The 14895-nt window shown below is 47.6% G+C and overlaps 1 protein-coding gene across 3 annotated transcripts in view; it reads left to right on the top strand.

Annotated features, from left to right (window-relative positions):
- The window catches only part of Arms (Ankyrin repeat-rich membrane spanning), a 114833-nt gene that overhangs the window by 29121 nt on the left and 70817 nt on the right, over positions 1-14895 (top strand). For all 3 annotated transcript variants that reach the window (XM_050191674.3, XM_050191673.3, XM_055061755.2), the window contains 2 exons: positions 8943-9120; positions 9663-9827. In XM_050191674.3, the coding sequence (XP_050047631.1) occupies positions 8943-9120; positions 9663-9827 (343 nt within the window). The remainder of the gene's footprint in view (positions 1-8942; positions 9121-9662; positions 9828-14895) is intronic.

Here is a 14895-nt window from a genome sequence, read left to right as displayed (position 1 = left end):
CAGAGCACGGACTTCTACCTGAGTCGACAAAGAAGATCGTGGTCAAAACAACCCGAATGGCTGCCCCAGCGTCCCCCGTTATCCTACAACAACCTCGGGACCCACCGACCTTCCATGGAGCAGCGACTGAAGACCCAGAAACCTGGCTGGAGACCTACGAATGAATCGCGACTTTTAACAACTGGGACTCCGACGACAAGCTGCGGCATGTATACTTTGCCTTAGAAGATGCCGCCAGAACGTGGTTTGAGAACCGGGAGTCGACCTTGACGACATGGGACCTCTTCCGTACCGGCTTCCTGCGCACCTTTACGAGCGTCGTGCGCAAGGAAAGGGCCGAAGCCATGCTGGACGCCCAAGTGCAGCTACCTAACGAGAACGTTGCCATCTTCACGGAAGAAATGAACTGTCTGTTCCGCCATGCCGACCCGGATATGCCCGAGGAGAAGAAAGTCCGGCTTCTCATGCGTGGTGTGAAGGAAGAACTTTTCGGCGCAATGATACGAAGCCCACCGAAGACCGTAGAAGAGTTCCTTCGCGAGGCCACCAGCATCGAGAAGACACTCGAAATGCAGAACCGGCAATTCAACCGCCGTACAAGCTCTACCCACTACGCAGGAATTCAATCACTGGCCACGGACGATCTGCGCGAGACCATCAGGGCCATAGTGCGCGAAGAACTGCGCAAGGTCTTACCTTCGTCGCAGCCTCAAGTGGCCTCGATCGCCGACATCGTGAAAGAAGAGGTGCACCGATTGCTTGGAGTTCTTGAGGTGCAACTAGAATCACCACAGCCCCAGCCGGAAGCGATGACCTACGCCGCCGTCACACGCCGTCAAGGCCCCCCTCCGCGACCGCGCCAGGGCCCTGTCACGCCGCAGTTCCGTCGTCCGCCGCCGCCACCGCCAGCACGACCACCCGTCGCCCAGCGCACCTACGCGAGGAAGACGGACATTTGGCGCGCTCCTTACCACCGCCCACTCTGCTACCACTGCGGAGAAGCGGGTCACGTCTACCGACGATGTCCATACCGGGAGATGGACTGCGAGGTTTCGCCGTGAACGCTCCGCGCCCGCAGCAAGGTGAACGCCCACGCGACATCGCCGACTACCTCGCCGCTACTCAGTGGAGCTCTCGACGACCATCGCGTTCGCCATCACCAGGCCGCTACCTCTCGCCACAGCGCCGACCATACACTGGCCCAACCCAGGGCCGGTCAGCGAGCCCATATTCGGAAAACTAAAAGCAGCAACCGATGGAGGTGCGGTTGCTGTTCGTTGAACTGACGAAGATCCTCCGCTGCCGACGAAGACACCGAAGAAACTACCTCGACGACATAACGACACGCCGCCGTCCCGACGAAATCAGGAATCCAAGACTACACCGATGAAAGACGACTTGACGACGCGACGTTCCAACTTCAGTTCAACACGATGCAGCCGTGATCCGACGCCAAGACCTAACTGTAACGCAAGACAAAGAACCACCGACCTCGATGTGCTTCTCGACGGCCATGCAGTCACCGCCTTAGTAGACACAGGAGCCGATTACTCCGTCATGAGTGGACCCATCGCCGCCCAGTTGAGGAAAGTTAAGACTGCATGGGAAGGCCCTCAAATTCGGACCGCTGGAGGACACCTGATTACGCCGACTGGGATCTGCACGGCAAGAATTACCGTTCATGATCGGACTTACCCTGCCACCTTCGTTGTCCTCCAACAGTGTTCACGAGACGTCATTCTCGGCATGGACTTCCTGAATCAACATGGCGCAGTCATCGACCTGAAGTCGAAATCGATAACGCTGTCACAAGATCAAGCGATACCACCGGAGAGCTGTCGTAGTCACCACGCCTTGAGTGTGCTCGAAGATCAAGTGAGCATCCCGCCGCGCTCCAGCATTATTATTTCCGTCGGCACTGAAACACCTACTGACGTAGAAGGCGTCATCGAGGGCGACCAACATCTACTGCTCGACCGTGAAATTTGCGTCGCAAGAGGGATCGCTCGACTCCACGGAGGGCAAGTGGAAGTTATGCTAACCAACTTCAGCCAAGAGTTCAAGCACATCAACAAGGGCACGACAATCGCATACATCGAGGAAATTGTGGAAACCAGCAATGCCTTTGTCCTCTCGGATTCAGCCGCATCTACCACGATGAGCATTGTCCCCGAACCAGACTTCGAAGTGAATCCAAGTCTTCCTATGAGTAAGCAGCAACAGATCAGAAGTCTTCTCCGACGATACAAAGACTGCTTTTCGACGTCATCGAGGATTCGACAAACACCAGTTGCAAAGCATCGCATAATAACCGAAGAGAGCGCTCGACCACTCCGCCAGAGCCCTTACCGAGTTTCGACGCGAGAACGTGAAGCTATTAGGCAACAAGTCGACGAAATGCTGCGCGACGACATCATCCAGCCGTCGGAAAGCCCGTGGGCCTCTCCTGTAGTCCTAGTAAAGAAAAAGGACGGAACCCTACGCTTCTGCGTCGATTATCGTCGACTGAACAAGATCACGAAGAAGGATGTGTACCCCCTTCCACGGATAGACGACGCATTGGATCGGCTCTGCAACGCTAAATACTTCTCGTCGATGGACCTCAAGTCTGGCTACTGGCAAATAGAATCGACGAGAGAGATCGCGAAAAGACTGCCTTCATCACGCCAGACGGCCTCTACGAGTTCAAGGTCATGCCATTCGGACTGTGCTCGGCGCCTGCAACGTTTCAGCGCGTCATGGACACGGTGTTAGCCGGACTGAATTGGCAGACGTGCCTTGTTTACCTGGATGACGTCGTTGTCTTCGCCGGAAATTTCGACGATCACCTTAGGCGGCTTGCGACAGTGTTAGAAGCCATCAAGTCATCAGGGCTCACTCTGAAGCCGGAAAAGTGCCGCTTCGCTTACGATGAGCTTTTGTTCCTAGGCCACGTGATCAGCAAATCAGGAGTACGCCTCGACCCACAGAAGACAGCTGCCATCGCAAAGTTCCCGCAGCCAACCGACAAGAAGGCAGTGCGCAGATTCCTTGGCATGTGTGCCTACTATAGGCGCTTTGTCAAGGACTTCTCACGCATCGCGGAGTTGCTAACACATCTAACCAAATGTGATGTCGCGTTCAAGTGGGAAACGCCGCAGGCCAAGGCATTTCAAGAACTCAAACGACGCATGCAGTCGCCGCCGGCACTTGCACACTTCGACGAGGACGCCGATACCGAAATCCACACTGACGCCAGTAGCCTAGGCCTCGGTGCCGTCCTAGTCCAGAGGAAAGAAGGACTTGAAAGGGTGATATCGTATGCTAGCCGGTCGCTGTCAAAAGCGGAAAGCAACTATTCTACGACTGAAAAGGAATGCCTCGCCATCATTTGGGCTACAGCTAAATTCCGCCCTTACCTCTATGGCAGGCCATTCAAAGTCATCAGTGACCATCACGCATTGTGTTGGCTAGCTAACTTAAAGGACCCTTCAGGACGGCTGGCGCGGTGGAGCCTCAGACAACAAGAATATGACGTCACGGTAATATCCAAGTCCGGAAGAAAACACTCCGACGCCGACTGCTTATCGCGTGCCCCCATCGATCCCCTGCCGCAAGACGACGAGGACGACGACGCCTACCTTGGGATAATAAGCGTGGAAGACTTCACTAACCAGCAACGAGCAGACCCGGAGCTAAAAGGCCTCGTCGAGTATATGGAAGGGAAGACCGACGTTGTCCCTAGGGCATTTAAGCGCGGGTTGTCTTCGTTCACGCTACAAAACAACCTGCTCGTGAAGAAGAACTTCTCACCAGTCCGCGCCAGCTACCTTCTTGTTGTACCGTCAGCGCTGCGTCCAGAAATACTTCACGCCCTACACGACGATCCAACCGCTGGGCACCTCGGATTCTCCCGGACGCTGTCGAGAATACAGGAAAGGTATTACTGGCCGCATCTGACCGCCGACGTCGCCCGTTATGTCAAGACATGCCGAGACTGTCAACGACGCAAGACACCACCGACAAGGCCAGCAGGATTACTACAGCCCATCGAACCTCCTCGCCGACCATTCCAGCAGATTGGGATGGATTTGTTGGGGCCGTTTCCGATATCAACATCCGGGAATAAGTGGATCGTCGTGGCGACGGACTATCTCACCCGCTTTGCTGAAACTAAAGCTCTACCAAAAGGCAGCGCAGCCGAAGTGGCGAAATTTTTCGTCGAGAACATCCTGCTGCGACATGGTGCCCCAGAAGTCCTCATCACCGGCAGAGGAACGGCTTTTACAGCAGAGCTCACCCAAGCCATTCTGCAGTACAGCCAGACAAGCCACAGGAGGACAACTGCCTACCATCCGCAGACGAATGGTCTCACGGAGCACCTGAACAAGACCCTCGCCGACATGCTAGCAATGTACGTCGACGTCAAACACAAGACATGGGACGCGGTCCTGCCGTACGTAACCTTTGCGTACAACACGGCGATGCAAGAAACAACACAGATCACTGCGTTTAAGCTGGTTTACGGCAGGAACCCGACGACGACGCTTGACGCCATGCTGCCGCACGTAACTGACGAAGAGAATGTTGACGTCGCTAGCTATCTCCAGCGCGCCGAAGAAGCCCGACAGCTCGCCCGCCTGCGAATCAAGAGCCAGCAGAGGACCGACAGCCGACACTACAACCTCCGACGACGCTTCGTCGAGTACCAGCCTGGCGACCGTGTTTGGGTCTGGACCCCGATGCGCCGACGAGGACTCAGTGAAAAACTACTCCGACGCTATTTCGGACCCTACAAGGTCATCCGACGTATTGGCGCTCTGGACTATGAGGTCGTGCCAGACGGCATTTCGCATTCACAGCGGCGCCGCGCACGATCTGAAGTGGTCCACATGGTGCGCCTTAAACCCTTTTACGGACGCTGACGAACTTCGTTATTTTTTGTTCTTTTCTTTGCTACGAGTGCTTTTGTTTATTACCTTCGTTTGTTTGCAGCATCGGGTCGATGCTTTTTAAGAGGGGGGTATTGACACGTGTACTTATCTTTATCGGGCGACCACGTTTCGCCGCTTAACAACTGTAATCGCGCAGCGCGGAACGCGCCTGCATGTATCCGAAGTTTCTGGAAAGTTATCGATGCTTCTACCCGGCTTTCTGTTGTCGCCGAACCTTGTGTTATCTGATTTCATCGCGTAACACGAATGGTGTAGAACTTTGTGGAAGGCATGCGGGTCCGAACGATTAGTCTGGAGCATTTGACGACTGCTCTATAAAAGTCGACGCGCTTGACCCGCTGATCAGATTTACGACGATCGCCGACTGTGTTCGCCGCTCTCGTTGTGCTTTAAGTGTAGCCTGTTTTGTGGGCACAGGTTCGCCCAATAAAAGCTAGTTTTTGCCTTTCACCGTATTGCTACTGTGTTCTTTGAGTCACGACCACGTGACAATATAACTAAGTATTTAACTTGTATAAACTCTTGTCCTTAGAACTTCATGTATTTTGAACCTCAATATGATGAAATTTCACTGCCGTCGTTAACGTACACCAAAGCAATAAATGGAAATTGCCACAGACACAGATAGTTAAATGGTTGAATCGGAGAGTGTGGTAATGTGATCAAGTGCGCACTAGAGAAGAGGGGGGGGGGGAGAGTAAGGGGTAGGTGAGGGCGTCTCTTCCTCCAGTATGGCCATGGCTGCGGCAGGTGCAAATGTTGGGTGAGCTGATAACCATGGATTTGTGGGCGTTGTCTCTCTGCGCGATTGGTGCTGGTGGTCGCGTAATTTCAAGTTATGAAGGTGCGTTGAAGTGACAGGCAGTAGAGCCGAAGCATTCGCTCCCCTCTGCCTGCACTCTTCATGACAGCATCATCCCCTTGCAGGCAACACTATCAGTCACGATGGCAGAGTGGATGCAAAAGCTTCGCAGGTTTTGCTTCGTACAGCCAATGTGAAGATTTCGTTGACACGGCACGAAATAGTATCTTTGGTCGCCGACTCTTAGATTCAACAAAATTAAATGTTTTTCTCATTGAAATGTGTTTTTTCCGATTGACCGAATAATTGGAAACATTTTATGGCATCTTCCATGTAAGAAAAATTGTCAGTGACTGTACTTATTACCAAAAAAGGTCAAATTTCAATATAGCAAAATTTTGATTTAACAAAATAATGTGCCGGTTTTGCTGACTTCGTTATATTGAGGCTTAACTGTAACTTCAAGCATTAAAATGAATATAAGGCAGTTGTGCTTGTCTAAAGGTTGTGCATTATTATTAAGTGTTAGAGCACCGCTAAGCAGGCTGCAGGCAACTTGAACTATGCATATTGTACAGTGCGGAGTGATTGAAGCGAGACACTTGGTGGGGGCGCATAGTTTCCGTCACTTTTTGCACTACCAGTAGGCTCTGGGGACACGAACTAGTGGATTTTTGTATCATATGTAAGTGAGAGCCTTTGTGATGCATTGTGGCTGCTTTCTACATCTCGGCAATCACCCAGCGCTCACCAGTGTTGCAAAAAGCGCTGGCCAATTATTGTGTTTCAATCACTGAGCACTGTACATAACAGCTGCGTCACGAAAATTGCACTGTACCATGCACTTATTTTAAAGCGTAACATTCTTTGCTGTTCCTTTGACTTTTGCGCCACTGCTGCTGTTTAATTGCATGCTGCGTTGGGGGGTGGTTCAGAGCGCATACCGTTTCTGCACGATTCTAATGCGCACTTTTTTTTAAGATAAGTTGTGTTCGAATTTTCATGCGCTTTACAATTGTAACTAATTCTACTCAAAATCAAAAATTTAACCGATTCTTACTAAAAAAAGTTCAATGCAAGGTAGCTAGCCACACTGCCATCGAGGGTTGTCTGAAGAAAGTGACGCTCAAGAGACACCGCAAGGTGGGTTGATGGTGCATGGAATACCCTCCTGCCGACGATGGTTGCGCGAGCCTCCAGAAGTGTAGCGTTTCTAATGCATTAAATGGAACTGAAGATGACTTTCTGTGGTCGGTCAGCAGCGAAAAGGAGGTGTTGTTGGACATTGATAGCCACTAGCCTCTAAGGTTCAGGTGTGTGCATGTCTGTGTGTCGTTGTATGTCCCATAATATTATTTCAACAAGGTACACGTTAACTCAGGTTTCGTTACTTGATGTGTCCAGTAGAATTGGCACCAAGTTATTTTCTTTTATATTTATTTGGGCAGTAATATAACTGCTCATTACAATCGACGGCATGGTAGAATCGTGCAAATATGGTATATACATGGCAAGAGCGTGTCAGAGAGGATAGGCGACGTGAGAAACTTGTTTGAACCTTTGCACTGTGTCGAATATGCACAATGCCCTCTGGAGCTCCCTGGGTGTCGCCACAATGCACTCTTGACAGCTGTAATTATCCATGACCCCCCGCAAAAGCATTGCAGAAACTTCAGCGCTTACCTTTCTGCTAACGTGTAACCATCACGAGGGGAGGTTTATAGAATGGTAGAGAGGAGGGGGAGAGGAGACAGAGAATTGGCAGAACCGGCTACGAAACTCTTGGCAATCTTTGCTCGCAATTTTCATACATGGGCGGAGGGCGGGAGAGGGAAATGGCGACATGAGAAGGCAAGGAAACGCTACTACTTGGGTGCCTCGATGTGCATGCCCTCGAGGCACCCTAGCTACTTCTAGACTCAACAGTGGTTGCACACAAATTGGATAAATTTAAGTTTAAGGTACGGTATGGTAAGTTTCTGCTCTTTCTAAAAAATAAACACCATGCAATTTGTCACGCAGACAACTGACGCACGGCATACAGACTCAAAGCTGCATTAAAGCACCGTAGCTTCTAGGGGACTTCGTAGCATTGTAGAGTCTAGGTGTCGCACTTCAATTCAGCACTTCTGTGCCCGCTGTGGTAGCTTTGCGGCTATGCCATTGCTTGAGGTCGCGGGTTCGATCCCGCCCGCAGCAGCCACATTTAGACGCGGGCGAAATAAAAGAAGCGCTCGTGCAATTAGCTTTAGGTGCTCATTAAAGTACCCCAGGGGGTAAAAATTAATCTGTAGTCTGCCACTACGGCGTCCTTCATAATCTAATTGTGGTTTTGGCACACACAGTCCCATAATTCAATTAAAGATTAACACTTCTCCCCCAATGCGATGGGCCATGTGAGGCGCTGACAATACTAACCTTCTCGGAAGTTATGAACAATGGCACACAAACATGCCTCAAGTAAACACGTCTTGTTGTGTTCTGTGTACTATGAAGACAAACAGCAGTGGCGCATGCAAGGTAACATTTGCTCACCGCTCTCGTATTGCCCTAAACACTGAAGAAATGAAATATTTGCCATCAAAATCACCACTGATTATCATCAATCAAAGCAAATAGTACTAAAAGCATTGCTTACAATGATTTATGCAGTCTGTGGGATCCACATAATTTTTCTTTTGTTCACTTTTTTTTAAATCTGTGCGTATCTCCTGTAAATAACTTGTGTCTTGACTATCGCAGTTCATTTGGCTTAACGCCTTGGCTTGTACATTTTGAGAATGCCTGTGTTGATGCATTCTCCACACTTTATTGTCTTGTACCCACATGTGTGCATGAATGTTTTTTTGCAATGTTGTGGTACTGAGAGGCACGATTTGTGAGCAGTGATGTAATTAGTTTTGGTAAGCAGTGCTGTTGGTTGTTTCCCTTATCGAGAAAAAGAAAAAAAGAAAATTGTGCTTTTAGAGTCTGAAATGCTTCAGAACTGATTTTGCAGCACTTTTTTTTTCTGATTCTGTTTTCTTTATGGGTCATTTTGGTTAAATTAACTATCTCTGTGTTAAAAGTAACAAAAGAATATGTTTGCCATATTTTATTTGACCTCTTGTTTGACATCTCTTGTTAGACCTCAGTTAACAATGCAAGGCTATTGTTGTTCCTTGTAGTATCAGTGTGTTGTGTTGACATTATTTCTTGTTAAACAGAGAGGAGACACAGCACTGCACATAGCAATGAGAGCACGAAGCAAGGGTATAGTGGAGATACTCTTGCGCAATCCAAAAAACAGTCAGCTCTTGTACAGACCAAATCGGAGCAATGAGACACCCTACAACATTGACACAAGCCACCAGAAAAGCATTCTTGCTCAAATATTTGGTGCTCGTAAGTGTTCATTGTCATTCTCTTTACATTTGATTTCACTCATGACACTGTTAGCAAAAAGGGGATAGGGGGAAGGGGGAATACTTGGTACCGTTAACTTGCAGTATTGTAGATTATTCTATATTTTTTTAATTGTTATTTGTACCCTTAAAAAGTGGTCTCAGTGTTGTTTTTAGTTGGGCAGTTACTACTAGTAGCCTGAGTTGTAGTTATAATGTATACTTGCATAATACAGTGTAGCTCACTTGCCGCATTTACAAAACTTGATTATAACTGTGTATCATTGCATCTAGACTCCTCTTACCCACCTTAAATAAAAGATGTTAAGCTGAATGACCATTTCCATAACTATGTCCTTGTATAAGTATTATCACTTTAGATGGAGTGCTAGTTGCAATTTCTGAATAGCCAAAGCTTTTCTTATTTTCTACTTTATAAACTTCAGTTTTTGTGCATGCAAAGCATACAGCCTTCTTTTCTAGCTAAGGTACTTTTTAAAGTCTTTATTTATACCACCCAAAGTTGCTCTGTTGTCCTTGCAGGTCGTTTGAACACCAATGAGGACAACGAAAACATGCTGGGCTACGACTTGTACAGTAGTGCATTGGCAGACATCTTGAGTGAACCATCTTTGTCTATGCCAATTTCAGTGGGCCTGTATGCGCGATGGGGAAGCGGCAAGTCTTTTCTTCTTGGCAAGCTTGAAGGTAAGTGGGAAAAAAGGCATATCGGATATGAGCTGAGTTTTCTCTAGCTACTGAGTACTTGCATTGTGTTTTATACCCGAAATGTAAAGGAAAGGGCCTCAAACAATCTTTTGGAAACACCTTCCTAGCTAGAGCTGAGGTGAGCATATGTGGAAAGCCACTGTTAACTTTCTAAAGTAAGTCGTACTTACTGTTGGAAGTTCAAATCTTATCTGTTGCTGCTTGTGGTAGTATCAATGAATCTGAATTATGCACAGTATTTACAATTTGAAACTTATGGAAAAATATGATAAAATATGTTTTCATAATGCTTGTTCATTCCCATCGGGAAAAGATTTATATGCAAGATATGTGAGTAGCTTTCCACATAAGAAAATATTTTTTGTAATTGAATATATCATATTTCAAAATCATTGGGAGGAATGGGTCTGCTGCACTGGGTTGTCTTCACACCATGCTGTTAGAACAGTTTAGGCGATGATGCAGCACTGATCAGCACATCTAGGTCATGTTCCATGCTTATTTAACTTTTTTTCCCATGATTTAAAAGTGGCCAGATCTAGGGCTCTTTGCTAGCTATGGTTGCTGAATGCACAAGGAAGAAAATTTTAGTCAAGTATCTTGCATTTGCTTCTCGGCAAAATGAATTGGTAAGATTTTTTAGGGAATGATACCCCTCCATCATTGGCATAGCCAGGGGGAAGGGTATAGAATAGCCAGGGGCAGGAGGCATAGAATGGATGGAACTGACACCGCCACAAAATGAGGGAATAACAGCCTTTGCAGTTCCTCTACAAGAAGGTGGGGGGCGGTGATAGGGAAAAGGTGACGTGAGAAGGCAAGAAAATGCTACTACTAGACAAGACAGTGGTTGCAGGCAAATGGGATACATCTAAGTTCAAGGGATGGTACGGTATGTTTCTGCTATTTCTGAAAAATAAACACCATGCAAACTTGTCAAGCGTATGACTTACGCAGGGCGTGGAGAAGCAGAGCCGCATTAACGCACACCATAGGGTCTAGGCGACACTACGGAAGCAGTCACACGTAAAATCAACACTTCTGTGCCCACCGCGATAGCTTTGCAGCTATGGCATTGCTCGAGGTTGTGGCTTTGATCCCGATCGCAACAGCCGCATTTCAATGCGGCTTTTATATATTTATATATATATATATATATATATATATATATATATATATATATATGTGCACTTATATTTAGGGACACGTTAAAGAACACCACGGTGTCAGAATTAATCCATAGTCCACCGCTACAGCGTGCCTCATAATCCGATTGTGATTTTGCTCGTACAGCCACATAATTCGATTAACTTTTGATGCTTCCGCCACGATGTAATATGCCATGTGAGGCAATGAATATGCTCAACCCTCTCAGAAGTTAAAAGTATGGTGCACAACAATGGCTCAAGCAAACACCTCTCCCATGTGTTCTGTGTACTACACAGACAGACAGAAGTAGTGCACACAAGGTAATGTTTAACATCAACACACCACTCTCGTGCTGGACTAAACGTAAAAGAAATTAAACATTCGCCGTCAACATCACTGCTAATTATAGTCAATCAAAGCAAACAGAACAGAAAGCTTCGCTTACATCGATTCCTACATTACGTGGGATCCGCATAATTTTTTTCGTCTTTTTCTTTCCCTTCTCTCTGACTTTCACTGTGTTAATAAACTTGAGAAGAGCTTGCTGTTAGGCTAGTTTGTAAATGGCAGTAAGAATGAAAACAGGGCGAAAAATGGGACAAGAAAGAAAGACCTACAGAATGCTGATTTGTGTATGACAAGAGAGAGAGAGATCAAGGACAGGAGAGGCAGGGAGGTCAACCAGACGAGCACCCGGTTTGCTACCCTACACTGGGAGTGGGCGAAAAGGGAATAGAAAGAGGAAAAAAGGGAGACAGTTAGCACTGAATGCCTGTGGGAGGGACACTATACACAGGGACACTATAAACGGTCTCTCGTGCTTTTCGCTTTTCGTGCCACTGACGGATGTGGCCGCGGTCCGCGTATCTTTGACTCGGTGAATGGTCTTGAGTCCAGTCGGTGTAAAGTTGCCCGTAGAGAGAGGCGTTGTACATCAAAATATATTAACATATATTAATATTATAGCATTAATATTAATAGCATTATAATATATATATTAAATATATATTGCAAAATATATTAAGGACGAGGGGGCTAGGCCAGGGAAGCTAAGAAACCGCCACAACAAACAGGTAGGAGGGTAGGTAGGTGAATGGCCTCGAAGTCCACACAGAAACAGATATATGTGACTCTTAAGGGCGGCCGCACCATTCAACAACCCACTGAATGTTGAAGAGTGCGACGGTGATTAACAAAAAATAATTTTAATAAGGGGAGTGGAGTGATGGACATGGGGGGGGGGGGGGCATAAAAGGCACCAATAACAAAGTTGGCGGATAATTATGGACATAAGGAGAGCATCTCGTCACTGCCCGATCGCTCAACACCAGACGGCCGTGACCAGTCATCTAGCTGAGGATCACCTACCCTGTCGTAACATGTGCTGTTTGCTGTGGCGAGCCCATCCTAACCAAACGTCACAGCAATTTTCAGAATAGATGGGTGTCAGGAGAAACGACACTTTCAAATCTCTCTGAGCTACTGGACCCTATTTTACTGTGACTGCGGATGCCATAATTTTCACAAAGGCTTCTAAACAGGAAGCGGCCTAACTTCGGACTGTCTGACTCATCAATTCCAGAGTGGGATCAAATAACAATATGCCTCGCGTGATGACTACGATACCATGATCGCAGGTTACTTCCAAACATCGCTTCAGACAAGTCGGATAGCAAGTCACTGAAAGTGAGGAAAACTTGCATCATATGATACTATCGAAGTTCTTGCGCAAACCTTTGTTCCCGTATTTTTAACGCTAGAATATTATAGCATGCCCACAACGCCGAAAGTGCAATTCAATGATGGGCGACTTACAAAATAGTGCCCACCCTCTTCCATACACAACCGTACTAGATCTGGCTGGAAAACAACGGTTTAGGGTAATAAAGTGGACCGTCATGTTTGTTGACGTAAGGTGCGATGAGGGAGGACTCGAAGGTGATAGTTGAACAGGTTGCACAAGGTGGACATATAATTAACAACACTGCATTGATACAAAGGTACAAACTTAGCACAAATTAAGGCTGGCTTCTAATGCGCAGAGTACTACAACGCGGCACACTGCACAGTTCCTGTTTGCTCACGTATGGTTGTAATCGTTGCTGACCTGCCATTTGTGGCGGTGACGGCTTGGGTTGCGTAGGCATTGATGTGGACACAGTGACAAGCCACTGGGGTAGTGGTTCAGGATCCCTGGTAGTGCTGGAACTCCGAGAGCCCAGGAACCCTGAGAGCACTGGAACAGGCCAGGCACAGGCCACGGCAGGACCTTGGCTCGATGGCCCGTCACGAGGCTGCCCAGCGGTACATCACGGGTAGCCCTCTCGGGACTCGTTGCTCGAACCTCCTTGGCTTGTTCGATCCGTGCCCGCAGCTTCCCACTTCCTCATGTGGTCCGCTTCCTCCTTCTCTTTCACCAACCCTCGAGCGTGTTTCTTATTTCCCGCGTTGTGCCGCGTCTGCCGTCGCTATCGCTCAGGTCTCTCCTGAAATCCACTTCTGCCGTCGTGGTCTTTCACCACATTACCTTTCACACAAGAAAGTGGTTTCAGCTTAAATAATGTTGCCATGCTGAGTGAGCTCGCAGCAGGAGGACTCGTTGCACTGACACATAGCACACAGTTCACAGGTTCACAGTAGACAGTTCACAGATTGCACACAGTTCACACAGTAAGAAAAAGAAAAACATGCACTTGTAATAAGCAATAACAAAAGATAGATACGTACACATATAAGCTTGAAGAACTAAGAAACGCTGGTTAGGTAGTCCGCTCCGATAGTGTCACTGCCTTTGATGTATTCGACAGTGCAGTCATATTCCACAATCAATAAACTCCAGCACTATACTCTGTTGTTCACATGTTTGGCGGAGTTAATGTATGAGAGTGGTTCATGGTCCATTTGCAGCAAGAAGCACTTGCCATAGAGAAAAGCATGAAACCGCTGGATGGCCCAGACAAGGGCAAAGCCTTCCCGTTCTGTGGTAGAGTAACGTGCTTCTCTAGGCAGCAATTTCCTACTTGTGTACGCAACTGGGTGCAGAACACGATCGTGGCGTTGTAGAAGGACAGCTTCGAGGCTTGTCGATGACGCACCTGTATGTAGGACAAACGTCTGTTCTAAATCTGGGGACCATAGAATAGGCTGATCAGAGAGTAAGCGCCGTAATTTGTTGAAGGCTTCCTAGTGACGAGACTCCCAGACCAGTTTATTGGGCGCACGCTTGCAGGTCAGTTCTGTGAGAGGCGCTGATACTTTTAAATAATTTGGCATGAAGTCTCGGTAGTATCCAGTAAGGCCCAAAAATGAACAGACTTCTTTTTTAGCAGTTGGCTGCTTCGCAGCTTCAATTTTCTCGAGGGTGTCGATCTGCGGGCGTAGGGCACCATGGTCTACAGTATGCCCTAAATATTTCATGGAGGCAACGCCAACTTCACTTTTGGAAGGCGTGATGGTTACACAGACGTTTTTGACTTGCTAGAAGAAATGCCGAAGAGTGTGAACATGTTCCCATGTTTCGATGGCAATTAAGACGTCGTTGAAGTAGTGGTAGATATTGGGGATGTCGTCCACAAATTTTCTCATAAGCCTTGCGAAAACAGCTGGAGCTGTCTTAATACCAAATGGCATAAATCGGAACTGATAGAGCCCCGACGAAGATTGAAAGGCTGTCATGTGTTTGCAATCAGACTGCAGTGGCACTTGCCAATACCCTTTTGTAAAGTCGAACTTGGAAAAGTACCGACTCTTACCCAGCTTGGCGAACATCATGTCTACTCGTGGTATTGGTTCGTTGTCCATTATGACCACTCGATTTACCGTAGGTGTCTAAAATCAATGCACAAGTGCATACTGCCCCTTTTTTTTTCCTTCACTGCCACCACCGGTGACTCGTAGG

The sequence above is a fragment of the Dermacentor andersoni genome, chromosome 1 (genome assembly GCF_023375885.2).
Source record: "Dermacentor andersoni chromosome 1, qqDerAnde1_hic_scaffold, whole genome shotgun sequence".
Lineage (NCBI taxonomy): Eukaryota > Metazoa > Arthropoda > Arachnida > Ixodida > Ixodidae > Dermacentor > Dermacentor andersoni.
The sequence above is the reverse complement of the archived record's forward strand: the minus strand, read 5'-3'. Positions and strand labels throughout refer to the sequence as shown.